Genomic DNA, 19467 nt, shown 5'->3' on the forward strand with positions numbered 1-19467 from the left:
CTTGGCAGCAGGTTGGTAAAAGCTACTGGGTCACATAGACAATCCAACAGGAAGTAATTGAGTTTGGATTATTTTTGAGATCTCCCAGCATCCTTCGCATCACTCTCAAGTTTACTCCTCTGAAGCTTTGGGCAGTAATGCTTTCTATCATTGTTCTTTTTGGTTTCTTGTCCTGTTAGGTTATAGAAAAATGCCTGATGTCTCAGTTTAGGAACAAGAGTCTCACTCTTAGGGGATAGAAAGTGAGTACTTCTGATAACTATTTTTGGGCTTTTGTCATTGGCAATCTTTTTTACTTTGTGCATTTTATGTTTTACAGCCAAAAGTAAATAAATAAATAAATATTTTTAGAAACCTGATGCTCTGTTCTCAAGCTTTCCTTGGAGCTACAGTTGGGTGAAGAAAGGCACAGCTAGTGTTCAGATGCAGCAGCAGGAGAGATCCTAGCGGAATCATCCACTGTCCGGCCTCAGAGTGTTGATGGCATCAGATGCACTGTCTGTGCCCATTGGGGGACAGGGCAGAGCACTTCAAAGGCCAGTCCCCCTGGGTGCTTATTATGTGCCAAGTTAATTTCAGTTGCCAATGTCAGAACTGCCAGTGTTAGAACTAGCAATACGTCTTAGGTAGCATTCTGTTACATGAACACATTTGTACTATAAAAAGATCCTTCTGGCTGAAGAGTCCATGAGAATAGATCGGAGAGGAGTGAATCTCAAGGAAGGGGGACCAGCTAGGAGGCATATTTGACATTTCAAGTAAAAGAAGATGATGATTTGCGGTAGGATGGTCGCAGTGAGATGGAAAGAAGTGAAAAAATTTGATAGATTTTTAATAAAAGTTAGAATCCATAGAAACTGCTGATTAACTGGATGTAAAAGATGAAACAGAGGGAAGTGATAAGGGGGAAAGAAACAGGGTATTTGTCTGGGGTTAAAAATAACTGTCCTTTTTGAGTGATTTACTCAGGAAGAGATGTATTTGTACTGAGTCATCTAACTCTCTTACCTCCTTGTAACCTCACTCTGGTAGAGTATAATTACAGGCCCATTTTAAGGAAATGATCCAAGTGGTGGAGGCTTGCTTACTTGGAACTGAATCTCTGACCTGCCTTTTATAGATAGAGCCTGTATTGAATGCACCTAATCAGCTTAGCACACTGACATTAGCCAGTGGAAGAGAAAACAGACAAAGTTTGAGTTTGTTGAAAGACCATATTAATAGTATTAAAAGCATACAAAAATCAGTGAAGGGGGTGCAGTCATTTTGGAAGGTGGTGAAAACACCTAGTGTGAATACTTTACAAAGATATTAAGCTTTTAGAAGTGGCAGTCGAGCTAAGAAACTGTTTGATATCCCCCCATTATCCATGTCCACAGAGCGGGGTCATTATTTTTCTTTTTTATGAGACCTGAGCTGTCTCATGAGGTATAGACACTTTGAAGGTATATATTGTAGAATCTCAACAAAGTTCCTAAAACACATGACTATTTTCATGGGATAGAATTAACAACAGACAAGAGAAGAAGAAGAACCGAAGTGAAACTAAAATTTCCCAATGTAAAACTTTCTGGGATTAAGAGATGAGATGAGTGAAGATGAGTTTGTCATGCACTTCTTTAGAGAGAATGTGAGTTTAGGGAAGGAAAAACGCAGTAAAATGAGAAAAGATTAGACCTTGACAGTATATAGCAAATTATCATAGTATGCCTCCTCACCATATGCTTGTTCCATGACAAGTTCATGTTCCAAGATGAAATGAGAAATTAAGATGCATGGCATTCATGATTCTGGAAAGGATAATAATAAAAGAAACCTGTACAATAAAAAAAATCCTAAACAACCACACCCAACCAATAGTCATTTTCAAAGTTCAGTTATTACACATTTACTTGCCTTATTCATTTGGAATGTTATTCTGCAAATGCATCAAATCTTTACAATTTATACCTGTTTCCCTGGTTATGTAAGATTTACTCACCCGAAGTCTGTTTTGCTGATGGGTTATGAACTCCTCAATTATTTGTTGTTTTTGTTTTCCTTTGATGATGAGAATCCAGGAGTCATGATGTAATGTTGCTATGGTAACGAATATGTACAAATAGATGATTAAGGGTGGGGGGAACCTTAAATCTTTAGAAACATATTTGCATGTAAATTTCTTTCCAGTGAAATTTTTTAAAATTTCACATGTAAATTTTTTTCTGTTATGTACAAAAGTATGAAAGAGGTACTATATTATATCATGTCTTGAACAATGCATTTGTGCTGCTTATATTAGTAACAGGAGTCACTCACTATGCTCCAAGGAGTGTTTTCTTAATAATAGTTCATTTTTAAAGATATTGGATTAAAACTGGATTAATTTCCATAGGTGCGTTTATGTGTGTGTGTACAAATAAAGTATACTCTTTTAAGTAAAAATTGGGACACATTATAAGGGTGAAGCTCTTTTCTTCAAGCCTATCAGAAATATTTATAGTTGCCTAAGAATATACTTTGCCAGCCATTGGAACTCAATACATGCTGAGTGGTTAACTTGTTACTTCAGAGCTGCCATAGAACTGATGTTGGAAGAAGACATGAACTTAGGACAGAGGGAAATGGTATTTGGAGATGTAGTTTAATATAATCCTACAAGTTAAGTATTTAGATTTTGACTTATTAACCTTTTTTTTGTTGTATCACAGAACTTTGCACCAAGATATCAAGAGTTGCTGCTTTCTTCATTGGCTGGCCACATGTTGTCTGGCAAGGTACTTAACAACACTTGGCTTTATTATACTGTGCTTAAGACAAAGGTAATGATCTTTTGCCATTTGAGGAGGATTCATTAGACCAGCATTGTCCAATAGAGATAGAATGCGAGCCACACATATAATTTAAAATTTTCTAATAGCTATATTAAAAAGTAAAAACGAAGAGGTGAAATTAATTTTAGTAACATATTTTACTTGACCCAATGTATCCAAAATATTATCATTTCAACATGTAAGCAATATAAAATTATTAATGATACATTTTTACATTCTTATTTTGTAATAAGTCTTTGAAATCCAGCATGCATTTTTTTTTTTTTTGCGTTGCGCGGGCCTCTCACCGTTGTGGCCTCTCCCGTTGCGGAGCACAGGCTCCAGACGCGTAGGCTCAGCGGCATGGCTCACGGGCCCAGCCGCTCCGCGGCATGTGGGATCTTCCAGACGGGGGTACGAACCCGTGTCCCCTGCATCGGCAGGTGGACTCTCAACCACTGCGCCACCAGGGAAGCCCCAGCATGCATTTTATACTTACAGCACATGTCAATTTGGACTAGACACAGTTCAAGTGCTCACTACTCACATGTGGCTGGTGGATAACATAGCAGACAATGCACCATTAGACTAAGAGGAAAGTGTTGAATTTATTTAGAATATTGAAGTTATTCAGTATCAGACTTCTTGGGATAATAACCTTGCTTTCTTAGAAGATGAGAGCTTTCCAACTTGCAGGGAAATTGCTTACTGTATTCAAGAGACAAAATAAATATGTGGAGGGTAAATACCTGACATTAGCATAATGCCTTGGTTTGACAGTATGTTCACATTCACTACCCTTTTTAATCCTGTCGTGGTTCTGAGAAATAGGGAGGAACGAAGTTCCACTTACTTTTGAGGAAGCAGGCCCTGATCTTTAGGCTCCAAGTCTCATGATCCAATGGTAGATCACCATCTAGGGTATAGTTACCAAATAATGAGCAAGCCAAGTCAGCCAAAATATAATGTGTTCTAGCATTTTCTTTTCTTTTTTTAAAAAAAGCATCTGTTTTGTGGGTGTCTGGAAGGGCTCAGGCTTGTCCCAGATCTCCATTTTTTTTTTTTTTGATTTATTTGTTTGCTTGGATCCAGAATGAAATGAGAACAAAGTCTTTTTATGCTTAGGAATGTTTTGATTCATACAAGGTGGTGGTGGTGGGGGTGAGATCCTCAAGACTGTCACTATTATGCATCAAAGTCCGACAAATATCCCACCCCCAATACTGTGACTCTTTGATTAAGTCAACTGCATACAGCATTTCACCATAGGTCTTCCATAGATGTGCTATTTAGAGCTAAAGTAGGTGAAGAGGCAAGTAATATCTCTTACTCCAAAGCAATTCATTTATATGACAATCACTTTTCAAAGAGGCCCCTAACAGCAGCAATAACACCAGCACTGGATTCTTGGCTTTTTGTGTTGTTCAGTTTAAAATAATCCCATTCAGATTGACATATACACACTACTATATATAAAATAGATAACTAATAAGGAGCTACTATATAGCACAGGAAACTCTACTGAATACTCTGTAATGGCTTATATGGGAAAAGAATCTAAAACAGAGTGGATATATGTATATGTATAACTGATTCACTTTGCTGTACACCTGAAACTAACACAACATTGTAAATCAACTGTACTCCAATAAAACTTTTAAAAAATAATTCCATTCACTTTAATGTACAAGCTACATACCTGGATTAAATTTAGGCTAATTTCTATTAATTGGTAATGCTGCCCTTATATTTTCAAACGCAATCCACATGGGAAGCACACTCATTTGATAAGCCCCAGGGATTTAAACACTACTCAAAGTGTCTAGTGCAGTACTTTCAATCATTCTTCACCTCCCCTTAAAGCTTGTGTATGATTCCAACCCGCCCCTCAGTTTTTCAACTGCTGAAATTGTACTTGCTAAGTATTTTGCATAGGACGGGTCCTCTACTTCCTTCTAAACCTGGATTACACATTGCAGACGACCACATCACCTGGTGCAGGTAGTCCAGCTTCGGTCGCCATTCTTGGGGGGGCGGGTCACTTGAAGGCATCAGATTAGAGACGAAGTTTGTTAAGCCAAAACTATAGGTAGCCTAGGAAGTGAGGCACCTGGTTATTTCCAGGGCTGGACAGAGAGGGCGCCCTTCCACAGACGCGCGCACAGCCAGGACGTGGCGGAGTTAGGAGCCAGGAGGAATACCCAGGATGTTTCAGAGCTCAGTCTAGTTAGAAAACCTTTAGGGCACTGGACAACAAATGAGTGTCGAGACCTGGACGCGTGGATCTTCTGTAGGAAACTATAGAGCGGAGCAACAGGAAGCAACTGCTGCAGGGTTTAAGTCTTCCTGAAGTCTCAGTAGGGCTTTCCCTCCTGTCCCGACGCCCTTCTCAGCGTATCCAGTCTTGGGGACTCCGCGCCACCCCACCTGCTTTCTTTGCCTCCCCCTGCGCCCCCCCCGCCCCCACCTCTCTGCGATCTCACTGCTGCTTCTGCGGGCCGCCCTTGCCCGCCAGCCGGGCTGCGGCAGGCCCCGTGCGGCTGCCGGAGGGCCCAGGGGGCGGAGGCGCGGCAGGGGCGGGCTCTGTCGCCCCCCCGCCCCCCTGCCAGCCGGGCTGCCGGGCCAGTGGCTGGAGCGCCGCGCACCGCCAGCCGCGGGGGCGGGGGATGGGGGAGGCAGGGGAGGGGGGCGCCCGCGCTTATTAGAGCCAACCGCACACTTCAAAAGGGTGTCGGGCAGTGCTTCCCTCCTGCGCCCCGGGAACTTCAAAGCGGCCCGCGCTGCCCCGGCCGTCGCGCTCGGCTCCGGGGCCTCGCAGCCCGGGCGCGGCGCCTGGTGGCCATGACCCGAGCGTTCCGCGCCGCGCTTCGCCAGGCTCTCCTGCTGCTCGTCGCGGCCGCCGCGCTCTCGGCAGGTACTACAAGCGACCCTTTCTCCGCGCCCGTGAGGGTGGGCGTCGGGGGCGGTCTGCGGGTGGGCAAGGGGTGGGGAAAGAAAGTGCTCCGAGCGAACTGACCGTCCTCGGGGCGGAGTGCAAAGCGCCAGTTAGATTGAAGGGGCGCGGGATAGGGCGCAGCGTGGGCACCTGAAGTCGGCCAGCAGGGTAGACAGGTGTGTTGGGGATGAAGCCACCAGGAGGGGGAAGAGCTCCAGGGACGTTGGGGTATGGGATTAGGGGTGAGGTGGGTGACACATTTGGGGGCAGATTGTAGCGGAGGGAGTAGGAGAGTGTTTGTGGGTGTGTGCAGGGCTGGGAGTTGGGTGGCACCGTGAGTTCACTCTGCAGGGGCTTGGGGGACGCTCCGTGCTGAGCTCCGGAGAGCTAAGCAAGGATGACGACACGGTGGTGGTGGGAGAGTGGGGAGTGGTGGTGGCGATTCAGTCAGAGTTTTAGGAGATGAGGGATACCTCAAAAGCCGCTGGTGCCAAGCTCTGTAGGCGGGAGTGGGAGCTTAAATCTGCGTGGTTTGCAAGGCACAATGCTTTCGAGGTATGATCTTTACTAAGAGCTGCAGGGAAAAAAAATTCTGGCAAGAGTCCCAGCGTTTATGACAGGTCTGTGCTTTGATAGGCTAAATAGAGCCCTCGGCCCAAGCTAGAAATTAAACATTTCTTCATAATGTTTACTAGAAACTGGGGCAAATGCATATAGTGTGCTATGATGAAGAGCCCTTTAACTCTAAAATTCTTTTCATTATCACATTATTCTGGGTTATGGAGAGAGACCAGGAGCAGATTCCTTGCTAACTCATTCTTTAAACATGTCAATCAGACATTTAAGACATTTGCACGTAAAAACCTGGTGTTTTTCCGTAGGGCTGTACTTTGTCTGAAGCTGATTTTGATGCATTTTTGTTTTCTCCGATGACAGTCTGTTTGACATTAATAGCTATACTCCAGGGTAGGTAGTTTTCCTCTTAGTGACATGTGCACGAGAACGTTTTGAATAGTATGATTGCTGTCACGTGCAGATTCAGTGTTTCAGATGGTCTGAGAGACTCACCAAATACAATATTCAAATGAAAATTTGATTGTTGGAAGTGATCAGTTGATACAATATTAGAATGAAAACATTTCAGTTATCTTTGAAAAGGCACAGCCTTTTAGGAAGCAGTTACCCAGAGACTTGTCAGGAAGATGATGGGATAAAGGGAAGTATTTGCATTCAGAGTTAGTAAATTCATCACTGGGAAGAAGAATGACTATGGGAAGGTCTTTATGAGAAATGGGCAGAAACTCCACTAACTTGGAATACTCAAAGTGCTCTTGATGACTTAGTAGAATTTACACACACAAAGTCTTCTGGAGATCACAGTTTTAACTGGACACCTGTGAAGTTGCCTCTGAAGGCTATCTGTACAAACCCTGTTTATTTCAGGGAGCTAATAGCTTTGTTGCAGACATTTAAAAAAATAGACTCAATTATTTTTTATCTAGCTTGAAAGGTATATTTTGTTGTATGACAGAATCATTAGAAGATTTCAGAGACTCTGGGCATAGCAAAATAGGAAACACATGCCCTGCCTGCTATGTTCTTAAAAAGGCATGGAAACTTTTGACATTGAAATGTACAATAGATCATCCATTCAAATTTGATTGTTTCCTTAAAATTTGAAGGCTAAGAAAAATGCCTGATATGGAAATAATGTGGCAATACAGTAGAGAAGGACTTATCAAAATTGAACTTTAACGATGAACTTTTCTATGTAGAATGCAATCATTCTGAAACCTGTTTAAGAAATTTTACTCCTCTTTGTGTCCCACAGGAAAAAAAAAGTATATTGCAATCTACATTTTTGATTCTTATTTTTTTATACAAATCTTTGATTATTTGATCGAGGGAGTCAAGGTTATTTATTTATTTAATCTTTTAAATTGTTTTCTCATGTGGCTACCTTCATTATCTTTGACCTGGTCACTTTTTTTTTTTTTTGCGTTACTTGGGCCTCTCACTGTTGTGGCCTCTCCCATTGTGGAGCGCAGGCTCAGCGGCCATGGCTCACGGGCCCAGCCACTCCGCGGCATGTGGGACCTTCCCGGACCGGGGCACGAACCCGTGTCCCCTGCATCGGCAGGCGGACTCTCAGCCACTGAGCTGCCAGGGAAACCCTTGACCTGGTCACTTTTACAAATTGCATTGTTAATCATATTTACCATGTTTTGGAGATGTACGTGCCATTGTTGACATGTTATATGATAAGTTGCTATTGACAGTGACATAGCAAAACCACATGACAGAAAACACTACTTTCCAACTTGGCTCTGTTGAGCACCAAGCCTAGGACCTTAAATATCTGAAGATATTGATGAACGAATAAACCCTTTTTGCTTTGGCTGTTCTTCCCCAGCATCTCTAGCACCTTAGGTATGTCAAGCCTTGACAGCAGAGTAGAAATCATTGCTCCTTGGTGAAAATCTCAAAGGGTAACCGCTGGTCTGGTGGAAACTTAGAGAAACTATTTATTGGTCTGGACTGGCTAAAAAAATTAGGCTGCTCTGTGTTGCTCTAATTATCTAGTTTCTGGGTTCCTTGATGTTGATAAGAAAGACCTGACATGACCTCACAACATTTATCATGTGTATTAAACAAAGAATTGCCAGAAAATGCCCTGGAGTTCTCAAATTTGAAGCTGGACTTGGACATTATACAGATTTACACATTGTATATTTTCTACTAATTTCATGAAACTCCTTTGTCTTCTGGCTAGAAAGGATTATTAAGAGTCCAGAAAGCTAGATGCTGTTACTCTAAAGGTGAAAAGATAACTGTTGCATTTAATAACCAGAGTGGGGTAGGGGTTTCAGGTAGTGAGTTTTTTTTTTTCCCCCACTTAACAGCAGTTAGCAGTTCCTACTATACATTTTAAACTGTGCTGGAAGTAAAAGTGAAAGCCTTGGACTGAGTTTATAATGCAAAAGATGGCACCTTTGCCCTTCTTTAAGCATGGTCATTTATTGGTTGATTGACACAAGTGTAGCAAGAGGCTCCCTGGTTCCAAAAAAGAGACTTCTTTGGACTAGGAGAAACTCTGTGCAGAAGTCCTTGGGAGCGTATTTCTTCATTGATTGTACTGCCTGAACCTGTTTTCTAGCCTCAAACTTACAGAAGTATAAAATAGAGAGTTCCTCCGATTTTCTACAATGACGCAAAAATACAGGATTTGAGGTGTGAGAGTAAGAGAGGAGCAAAGGATGACACAAAATTTTGACCCAAGCAATAGAGGAATAGACCATTAAGTAAGGTGAGGCTGACTGCAGGTGGAGCAGGCCTGGGGAGAGGTGGGGCATGGTGGAGGAGAGCTGGAGCTCAGTTTTGGGTATGTTGAGTGTTAAATGTCTCATCGGTACTGGGGTGGAGATGTCATGTGAGCAATTGGTTTTGTGAATCTGGAGTTCAGTCTGACCTGAAGATTAAAAATCTAAAGCCAAGGGCATTTACAGATAATTTTTTTTACTTATTTATTTTTAAATATAATTTATTTATTTGACTGCATTGGGTCTTCATTGCTGGGTGTGGGCTTTCTCTAGTTGTGGCGAGCGGGGGCTACTCTTCGTTGTGGTGCGCGGGCTTCTCATTGTGGTGGCTTCTCTTGTTGCAGACACGGGCTCTGGGCGTGTGGGCTTCAGTATTTGTGGCTCATGGGCTCAGTGGTTGTAGCTCACAGGCTCAGTAGTTGTGGCACACAGGCTTAGTTGCTCTGCGGCATGTGGGATCTTCCTGGACCAGGGATCAAACCCATGTCCCCTGCATTGGCAGGTGGATTTTTAACCACTGCTCCACCGGGGAACTCCCTTTAGATAATTTTAAAAGACACATTAAATACAGTCACAGATTTAGTGAATCACAGCATGCCCAGTTAAATTGAATTTCAGATAAACAATAACAAATAATTTTTTAGTATAAGTAGGTTACAAATATGACATGGGACATATATATATTAAAAATTAATTGCTGTTTAATTCTAGTTTAACTGGGTAGTCTGTACTTTTATCTGGCAGCCCAACATGAAATAAATATTGTGGTGAGATGAACTGCTTCAGATATATGTATTCCCGGCTCTTGCATTAGAGAATACACTTATTTTCTAGTTCTCATCTCTTAAAACTTCTGTTCTAGCTTTGCTGCCATCCCCATGTGTATCTCTGAATAGATCACTTCCAAGTCTTGGCACTGAATGTCCTTCTGAGTCAACAGAGGGGGATACCCAGCCTTTCCTAATCTTACATGAGTACCTTAACATAAAAGGATGTGTGAAAAAGAAACAATACTCTCTAGACTCTCTGCAAATATTTATTGTTACGTGAAAGCAGTTGGTTTTGCCCAAAGTTATGGTCTTTTGAAAGTGATTGTTGCTTTCAAATGCATTTTTAGAGTACAGGGGGACTGGTTCCAGGACCCCCGGGATACTGAAATTTGAAACTTGAGGATGCTCAAGTCCCTTATGTAAAACGGTGTAGTATTTACATATAATCTACGTACATCCTTCCATGTATTGTACTTTAAATCATCTAGATTACTTATAATACTCAATACCGTGTAAACACTATGTAAATAGTTGTAAATATAATGTAAAACCTATGTAAAGAGTTACCAGTGCATGGCAAATTCAACTTTTGCTTTTTCGGAACTCTCTGGAGTTGGTTGGTTATATCTGCAGATGCGGAACCTGTGGCTACAGAGGGCCAACTGTGTTTTCCTTTTGAATAAACATTCATGTGTTTCTCTTTAAAAAACTTCTAGGCAGCAGCTGAGATCCAGGTTGTTGTATTTTTCTTGGCAGAACTTGCATCTCTTATTGTAAATAAGGAAAGGTTAGAAGAGAGGAGAACAACTAGGGTCACACAGGACCTGATAATCTGACAGTTTATGGTTCCAGAGCATCTTCCTAAAAGAATGATCTTGAGTCCTTCAGGAGAGGGACAGGGATACATAAATATCAGCCAGAGGATGTTTAGTTCCTGCTCTAGCTAAGTCTCGACCTGCTACCAAATAATTAGCATTGGCTTCATTTTGAGGTTTGCACGGGAAAAGTGTCCTATAAGTGAACTGTAGGCATGGATCATTAAAAACTCAAACAGATATGTTCACATGAATAGAAAGAGTTTGTTTTAATAAATAAACAATAGGATTAATTTTCAAATATAAATGGAAAACAGAACTAAATAGGAAAAAAAGGAAAAGTTCTAAGCACAGAGTGTGTATTTATCATTCCTTATCTTTTATATCTTTTTCTGGATTTTTTATCGATTGGGATTTCATGTTTAAAAATTTTCACAGCAAATACTAAAAATCTCAAGGTTTATCTTTACATTGTTTAAGAAATTGGGATAGGACTTCCCTGGTGGCACAGTGGTTAAGAATCCGCCTGCCAGTGCAGGGATCACGGATTCGAGCCCTGGTCTGGGAAGATCCCACATGCCACGGAGCAACTAAGCCCGGGCGCCACAACTACTGAGCCTGTGCTCTAGAGCCCGTGAGCCACAGCTACTGAGCCCATGTGCCACAACTACTGAAGCCTGTGTGCCTAGAGCCTGTGCTCTGCAATGAGAAGCCCACACACCACAATGAAAATTAGCCCCTGCTCGCCGCAGCTAGAGAAAGCCCGCGTGCAGCAACAAAGACCCAATGCAGCCAAAAATAAATAAATAAATTTATTAAAAAAAATTGGGATAATATTGGGATATGTTCATAAATGATATAGAAATTCAAGATAGATGCACAACTATATGAATGTACTAAAGCCATCAAATTACATACTTTGACAAATTGTATGGTATATTATTTTATCTCAATAAAGCTGTTAAAAAGTAAATATAATAATAATAAAAAAAAGAAATTACTCTTTTGTTAAGGGACCTAGGAATACCTAAATACTGTCTTGGTTCAGCTGTGCCTCTCCTCCAGTCTAAGATGGCTTACTAAGTGGGGCATCTAGAAAAGGGAGGGAAAATAAGGCAAGGTAGCTTTTTTTTGTTGTTGCCTGGTACTTTGGCTGCAAATTCCATGGCAGAACTCTAATATTCTCCCTTTTTCTAAACTTTGAACAACTAAATAGCCTAGGATAAAGAAAGGGAGGTTATGATAAGTCAGAATCCTGGATCCTGACACTACGCTACCAACAAAAGGTCTTGCAATGCATGGATGAAGCCAGAGTGACAAAGCAGGGGACCTCTATCTCCAGTAGCTCATGGTAGTTCAACCTTCATGGCAGCTCTGACAGGAGTTCTAGGCCATAATCTCAGGGGTGACTGCTAAGTGGGGAAAGATGGAGTGTCTGTGGAGTTAGGTGGCTGGTTCTCTTCTATGAGGAAGCAGGTCCTGCCCTTCCCACGCTTGCTATGAAAAGAAGTAGGAGACAGGGACATGACCATGAGCCCTGTGCCTTTCATGTTCTTTGAAAGCTGGATCCCTGAAGCGCGTGGGTCTCTCGGTTCCCTGGAACCTGAACAATACAGATCACTACTCCTCTCACTTAGGGATCCAGCAAAAAGTAAAAGAGAGGGAGGAGGTGAGTAGGAGTGTGAAAGAGACAAGGAAGACTTTATTTTCATAGAAGCCAATACTCCATTATTTTTCACTCTTTTGCCTTATCATGTGGCTCTTGAATTCATCTGCTCTGATTGGCCAACCAGGCTAACAAGGTTCTATTCTGTCCTGATGCTTCCCTTTTTCTCCTCTAGAATAATTTCCCATTTCTGTTGTTCTCTTCTGGTTTTTTTAGAGTAGGTATGTGAAGATGCTGTTTCTTCGGAACTGTTTTAAATTAATCCCCTCAAGAATTCATGGGTGAATCATTCCGTATGACTCAAGAGCTTGGCTTATTAGTTTTTTTAAAACAATTTAAATTTGCCAGTGACTTAAGCATCCCAAATTAGATCAGTCTACTTTTTCATTAAACTTTTCACGTCAAGAAAATGATTAGGTTCTCTAATTTTGAAAGTGAAACACATATATTTTCTTCTAATCTGTTTTATCATTCTTGTCTCATGCTAAAGTAAAATGACAGAGATAGATGCTACATCTCTGTATGCTGATTAAGTTCCTTATACATTTTTCATTCAGTGCCATGATTGAATTAATACTTTGGTCAAAAACCAGATTAGAAAAAAATCTAATCCATCAGGATCTGGACAATCATCATTTTAACGCAAAATGTTTAGTTTCATAAGTGCATGCTTATCTTAGAGATGTTAACTCAGAGGGTGGTAATCCAGATTAACACAGCTTTCAGGAGCCAGATTGTTTTCAAACAGAGCCAAAATATATTAAAGAATATTAACTCATCACATCTCATAACTTTATCTGATGACATTTTCCTGGCCTGATCCCCTAGAAATGTGTTTTTTCCTTCTTTCCATTCCCATTATTTCTCTTCAAGAGTAAAGATCTACACTGTGAACCTTTGCCTCTCTAAAATCATAGTGAGACTGCATTCTCACTCAAATTCCACTTGGAATCAAGAGTGTGTATTTCCAGGAAATAGACAATACACTCTAAATTTGAAACACTGAAAAAAGAATAATTATATGATTAGCAGAAGATTCCTTACAGAATAATAAATGCATAGTTGAATGAACCTCTCTCCCTTTTATAGCTGTTCTCTAGATACAGCTGTTCTCTAGATATATTAGCTATATTATATTAAAAGGCATTGCTTTTTTGCACATAGAAGAAAGTTGACTTTGTTAAAACAGCTGGACCTCTTTAAAAGGATTGAGAGTTACTGTGACAAATCAAGATGAGATGCTCCTTTAGAGTTAGTTTTCCTGAACTCTCCTTTGGATATTGTCTTTATCATAGTTTTTCATAATATTTCCTTATTACCTTTTTAATACCTATAGTATTTGTAGTGCTGTCCCTTCTTATATTCTTGACATTGAGAATTTTTTTTTTTTTTTTTTTTTTTTGCGGTATGCGGGCCTTTCACTGCTGTGGCCTCTCCAGTTGCAGAGCACAGTCATCCAGACGCGCAGGCTCAGCGGCCATGGCCCACGGGCCCAGCCGCTCCGCGGCATATGGGGTCTTCCCAGACCGGGGCACGAACCCGCGTCCCCTGCGTCGGCAGGCGGAATCCCAACCACTGCGCCACCAGGGAAGCCCGACATTGAGAATTTGAATATTCTTTCTTTTTCCCTTGATCAGTCTAGCTGGAGGTTTATCGATTTTATTGATTTCTTTCAAATAAAAAACTTTTGGTTTTATTGATTTTCTTTGTTGTTTTTTTCCTTCAATTGTTTTCTGCTCTTATCATCACTGTTTCTTTTCTCTACTTACTTTGAATTTATTCTTTTTTATTCTATCTTCTTAAGTTGGTACCTTAGATCAAGAGTTGACAAACTTTTTCTTATAGGGGCAGATAGTACATATTTTACTCTTATGGACCCTACAGTCTCTGCTGCAGCTACTTAATTCTACCATTGTAGTATAAAAGCAGGCATAGACAATACATAAACAGGTGTTGCTGTGTTTCAATAAAATTTTATTTACAAGTGGGACAGCCAGTGGGCCATAGTTTGCTGACTCTTTCTTAAGTCATTCACTTAAGACCTTCCTTCTTTTCTGCTATAAGCATTTAAAGCTCTAAATTTCCTTCTCAGCAGCTGCTTCAGCTCATCCATAAATTGTGCTGTACTGTGTTTTTGTTACCATTGAGTTCAAAATATTTTCTAGTTTTTGTGATTTTTCTGGGACCTGTGGGTTATTTAGATATCTGTTGGTTAATTTCCAAATATTTTGGGAATTTCCAGATCATATTATTATTGACTTCTAATTTAAATCCATTGGGGATGAAAATACATCAGCTGTATGATTTCAGTTTTTTAAATTTCATTTTTATTTGTTTCAGAACCTAGCATGTGTCTGACCTGGTGAATGTACCACATGTACTTGAAAATAATATGTATTCTGTTGTTGTAGGGTGGAGTGTTCTATAAATGTTATTCAGGTCAAGTTGCTTCACATGTTATTCAAGTCATCTATATCTTTACTGATATTCTGTCTTCTTATTTTATCAATCACTGAGAGAGGATTGTTGACATCTTCAACTTACATTTGAATTCAGCTATTCTTCTTTTTAGTTTTTCCAATTTTTGCTTTATGTATTTGAAAAGTTTGTTAATGGGTACATACACATTAAGATTATTATGTCCTCTTGATGTATATTCAGCATTAGGAAACCACTTGCTTTATCCCTGATAATATTTATTATCATGACATGTCTTTCTTTATCACTGGCAGTATTCTTTGCTTTAAAGTCTACTCTGTCAAAATTAATATAGACATCCCCGCTATGCTTAATATTTGTATATCTATCCTTTTTTTACTATTAATATAGCTATTCCAGCTATCTTGTGCTGAATGTCTGCATGTTATAGATTTCCCATCCTCATATTTTTAACTTTATGTGTACATACATACATTTATACATGTACATATACGTAATATATACATATGTATATATGTATGTGTGTGTTTATGTATGTGTATAGATGGTTACTTGAAGAGAGCAAATGGTTAGGTATTGTTTTTCATCCAGTCTTCCATACTTGTCTTTTAAATGCAGTGTTTAGACCATATACATTTAATGCATTTATCAATGTGGTTATGTTTAAATCTGTCATCTTATTATGTTTATATCTCTCCTTCTCTTTCTTCCTTTTTTTGCCTTCATTTAATTGACTAAATGTTAGTATTCTATATTATTTCTTTTTTAAAAATTAATTAATTAATTAATGGCTATGTTGGGTCTTCATTTCTGTGCGAGGGCTTTCTCTAGTTGTGGCAAGCGGGGGCCACTCTTCATCGCGGTGCGTGGGCCTCTCACTATCGCAGCCTCTCTTGTTGCGGAGCACAGGCTCCAGGCGCGCAGGCACAGTAATTGTGTCTCACAGGCCCAGTTGCTCTGCGGCATGTGGGATCTTCCCAGACCAGGGCTCAAACCCGCGTCCCCTGCATTAGCAGGCAGACTCTCAACCACTGCGCCACCAGGGAAGCCCTTATATTATTTCTAATACTAGTTTATAAGCTACATCTCTTTGTTTTTAGTGATTACTACAAGATTTATAACATCCATCTTTAAATTATCAGAGTTTAATCTAAGAACATTATTATCATATTCTTCCATTTCTGTCTTCTTGTCCTTTGTGCTATTAATCTCATATATTTTACTTCTAAATATTTTATAAACCATGGGACAAGTTATTATTTTGGCTTTAAATATTTAATTTTATTTATTTGTTTTTAGTTTTATTAACTTTTCCATTGAAGTATAGTTGATGTAATTACCTTTAAGTGAATTAAAAAATGAATGTGGGGGCTTCCCTCGTGGTTCAGTGGTTAAGAATCTGCCTGCCAATGCAGGGGACACAGGTTTGATCCCTGGTCCAGGAAGATCCCACATGCCACGGGGCAACAAAGCCCGTGCATCAAAACTACTGAGCCTGAGCTCTAGAGCCTGTGAACCACAACTACTGAGCCCTCACGCCACAACTACTGTAGCTCGGGTGCCTTAGAGCCCGCAGGCCGCAACTACTGAGCCCACGTGCTACAACTACTGAAGCCCGTGCACCTAGAGCCTGTGCTCCGCAACAAGAGAAGCAATGAGAAGCCTGCACACCACAATGAAGAGTAGCCCCTGCTTGCCACAACTAGAGAAAGCCCACACGCAGCAACAAAGACCCAACGCAGCCCCAAAAAAATAGAAGAAAAAAATGAATGTGGTATTTTGCGTTTACCCACCTATTTATCATTTCCATTTATTGCTCTTCATTATTTTGTGTGGATCTGAATTTACAACTGGTGTCACTTTCTTTCAGCCTGAAGAACTTCTTTTAACATTTCTTGTAGCTCAGTTCTGATGACAATACATTTATTTTATTTTATTTTATTGGAGTAGATAATAATGTGTTAGTTTCTGCTCTACAGCAAATTGAATCAGTTATACATATGTATTCACCCTTTTTAGATTCTTTTCCCATATAGGTCATGGCAGAGTATTGAGTAGAGTTCCCTGTGCTATACAGTAGGTCCTTATTAGTTATCTATTTTATATATAGTCGTGTGTATATGTCAATCCCAATCTCTCAGTTTGTCCCTCCCTCCCCTTTCCCCTCTGGTAACTATATGTTAGTTTTCTACATCTTTGACTCAACTTCTGTTTTGTAAATAAGTTCATTTGTACCATTTTTTTTTAGATTACACATATAAGTGATATCATGTGATATTTGTCTTTCTCTGTCTGACTTACTTCACTTCGTATGGCAATCTCTAGATCCATCCATGTTGCTGCAAAATTATTTTGTTCCTTTTTATGGCTGAGTAATATTCCATTGTATATGTATACCACATCTTCTTTATCCATTTCTAATCTATTTTTGTTTTCTGGAAAAGCTTTTATTTTCATTTTTCTCAAAATTTTATTATTAAGCTTTTCATACACTGGAATTGAAAGAATTTTATAGTTACTACTGATACATTCACCAACTAGATTATATTTGCTTTGTCCATATACATCCATTTATCTCTCTATTCATTAATACATATTATTTTTGATGCATTTTTAAATAAATTACAAATAGCAGTACACTATTCTCTAAGTACCTCAGCATGCATGTTATTACACAAATTCAATATTTGCAAACACTTGCAAACACAACACTATCCTCTTTTGATGAAACATTTACATATAATGACATTCACAAGTCTTATGTGGGCATTCTTGGTGTTGAGAAATGCAGTCACTTAATCTTCTTCAAGATGTTAATGTTAAACGTCACCACAATGAGTTTACTCATGTCCTTACCCAGTCATTTCTCAATGCCATACTCCCAAAAGCATTTGCTGTTCTTATTTTTTTCACTGTAGATTAGTTTTGGCTGCTGAGTGTGTTGCTTTGTAAATGCCAATTAGGTAAAGTTTGTTGATAGTGTTGTTCACATCATCACATTTTTACTGAGAGGGGAGTGTTAAAAATCTCCTACTGTACTTGTGGATTTGTCTCTCTCTCCCTTTATTTCTGTCGGTTTTTATTTCATGTGTTTTGAAACTCTCTTATTAGACACATACACATTTAGAGTTGTCTGTCTACCTGATGCAATGACTATTTAATTACTATAAAGTCTCTCTCTTCATCTCAGTAATACTTCTTGTCTTGAGTCTATTCTCTCTGATATTATTATAACCATGCTTCATATTTGCATGTATATTTTCCCCATCCTTTTACTTACAACCCATCTGTATCTTTATATTTGAAGTGCACCCTTTGTATATAATGTTCAGTTGGTTCTTGATTTTTATCCTTTAACGATATGACAATATCTGCATTTAATTTGGTGCAGATATTGCATCAAATTAAATGGCTAGTCCATTAACATTTAGTGTAATAATTGATATGGATTTAAGCCTACCATCTTGCTATTTGTCTCTCTTTCTATTGTTCCTCTGTTTCTTCTCTTTTGCCTTCTTTTCGTTTGATCATTTTTGGGGCATATTCCATTTATTTCCTTTATGGATTTATTTACACTCTGTTTTAATTATTGTTATTTTTAGTGTATCTAGAGTAACCTAAAATTAATAATAATAAATTAGGTTACTCTAGACCTAACTGTATTCTTTCTTAACTTAATGTTTACTTTGAGTCAATATTGTACTATTTCATACTTCACTCTTTATACCTGACACTTCATTCTTCCTACTTTACTCCCCTCTTTATCCCATGACATCTCCTACTTTAATGTAAAGACCATATAATAATATGATTACATTTACCAATAGTATGATTATACTTGACACCAACCAAAAATTATTAGAAACACAAATAATCAAGGAAAAAACCTTACTGTCCGGAGACAGGGCACTCAATAGAACCTAGTTTAGATGTGATGCAGATATTGGAACTATCATACAGGGAATTAAAAATAACTGTGATTAAAAGCTGTGTGGAAAAGGTGAAAAATATGCATGAACATCATTTGCACTCTGAGTGCCATCCCAAGTGAAAGAAAATTGACAGAGTGAGGCACCTTTATCGATAAAGGCTTGTTTTTTCAAAGGATTAAAGCTTAAATGACAGAGCTTGGTTTATGAGTCCTAAATGGAAAAGGCTTCCCAAACAGGTGTTGAATTCCTCCCTATTCACAACTTGCTCAGCTTAATACATGCTTCTTGTGCTCCCTGAAGTGCCTGAAAGTTTTTATTTTTAATTTAGTCTTTTTGCTTTGAAACAGGTTTCATTTACTGTGTGCTTTTGGCATTATTTATTCTTTTCAATTTTATTTTCTAAAATACTGTTGTCCTAGATTCTACTCTACCCTGGAGCCCATTTTTATGTTTTAAAACTGATTAGGTGGTTTATTTCATTTGTTTGCTTCTGTTTCCTGATTTTATGTTTAGTAGAAATAAAGCACCATGTTACGCTATGCCTGATGAGAAAAAAATATGCCTGAACAGATGTGGCATTTTAGCAGAAAGATAGAGTGTAAGAAAATGTCAAATGGAAATGCTAGATGTGAAACATGAGAGGAAGAATGTTCTTGATGTGCTTATCAGTAGACTTAACGCAGCCGAAGAAAGAATCATGAACTTGAAGATGGAACAATAGAAATTACCTTACAATTATGTAATTTTACTATTATAAAGTCATTACACAAAAGTGGAAGGTGTCAGGAGTTAAAGACG

The 19467-nt window shown here is 39.2% G+C and overlaps 1 protein-coding gene across 3 annotated transcripts in view; it reads left to right on the forward strand.

Moving 5' to 3' along the window:
- Positions 1-5633: 5633 nt before the first annotated feature.
- Positions 5634-19467, forward strand: part of ACVR1C (activin A receptor type 1C) — a gene marked incomplete at both ends in the record, with an annotated part of 84715 nt that continues 70881 nt past the window's right edge. For all 3 annotated transcript variants that reach the window (XM_082657949.1, XM_082657950.1, XM_082657951.1), the window contains one exon: positions 5634-5706. In XM_082657949.1, coding sequence (XP_082514075.1) covers positions 5634-5706 — 73 coding nt within the window. The remainder of the gene's footprint in view (positions 5707-19467) is intronic.

Source organism: Grampus griseus, assembly GCF_964374135.1.
Source record: "Grampus griseus genome assembly, chromosome: 7".
Classification (NCBI taxonomy): domain Eukaryota; kingdom Metazoa; phylum Chordata; class Mammalia; order Artiodactyla; family Delphinidae; genus Grampus; species Grampus griseus.